Below are 813 nucleotides of genomic sequence, written 5' to 3' on the forward strand. Positions count from 1 at the left end.
ATCCATCCAACGTGGCCAACCATCCAACATGTCCAACCAGCCAACTGTCCAGTCCTCCAACCAACTGTCCCACCATCCAACCATCCATCCAACACGTCCCACCATCCAGCCGACTTTCCAACATGTCCAACCAGCCAACCAACACGTCCCACCATCCCGCGTGTCCCACCATCCAACCCTYCATCCARCCAACATGTCCCACCCTCCAACCGCGATGCCCCCCACCCAACCCTGGTGTCCAACCCCGTGTCCAACCCGGTGTCCCCCCTCTTCCCGCAGGCCTTCGGCTTCCTCAACCTCCTCCTCTGGCTCGGCAGCTCCTGGTTCGTCTACAAGGAGACCCATCTGCACCGCCCGCCGCCCGCGCCCGCGCCGGCGCCCATGTGACCGCGGGGTCCTCCTCGGCGCCACCAGCTCCAGGGAGATGCCACCACCACCACCACCTCCTCCTCTTCGCTTGCGTTTCGGGCTAAATTTGGGGTATTTGGGGGCTTTGACGGGTTTTGGGGGTTTTTTAAGCTTATTTTTATCGCTTGGGTTGACCCGGCCTTGGTGCCACCTCCTCCTATTGGCCCATTCTGGGTCTCCGTTGACCACCGGTGGTTGGTCAGACCTGGATGGGCCTGTTCTGGTTGCCCTGGTCAAGGACAAGGTCAAGACCTTGGTTGACCATCACTTGGGTTGACCCGGCCTTGGTGCCACCTCTTCCCATTGGTCCATTCTGGGTCTCCRTTGACCACCRGTGGTTGGTTGGACCTGGATGGACCTGTTCTGGTTGCCCTGGTCAACACCTTGGTTGACCATCACTTGGGT

General features: G+C 60.2%; 1 protein-coding gene across 1 annotated transcript in view; it reads left to right on the forward strand.

Annotated features, from left to right (window-relative positions):
• The window catches only part of LOC112953926 (flocculation protein FLO11-like), a gene marked incomplete at its 5' end in the record, with an annotated part of 6,846 nt that extends 6,459 nt beyond the window's left edge, over positions 1–387 (forward strand). Inside the window, one exon of the mRNA XM_026047052.1 lies at positions 280–387. Coding sequence (XP_025902837.1) covers positions 280–387 — 108 coding nt within the window. The remainder of the gene's footprint in view (positions 1–279) is intronic.
• Between the last annotated feature and the right edge of the window lie 426 nt (positions 388–813).

Source organism: Nothoprocta perdicaria, unplaced genomic scaffold, assembly GCF_003342845.1.
Source record: "Nothoprocta perdicaria isolate Ctin4 unplaced genomic scaffold, notPer1 scaffold_1081, whole genome shotgun sequence".
Lineage (NCBI taxonomy): Eukaryota > Metazoa > Chordata > Aves > Tinamiformes > Tinamidae > Nothoprocta > Nothoprocta perdicaria.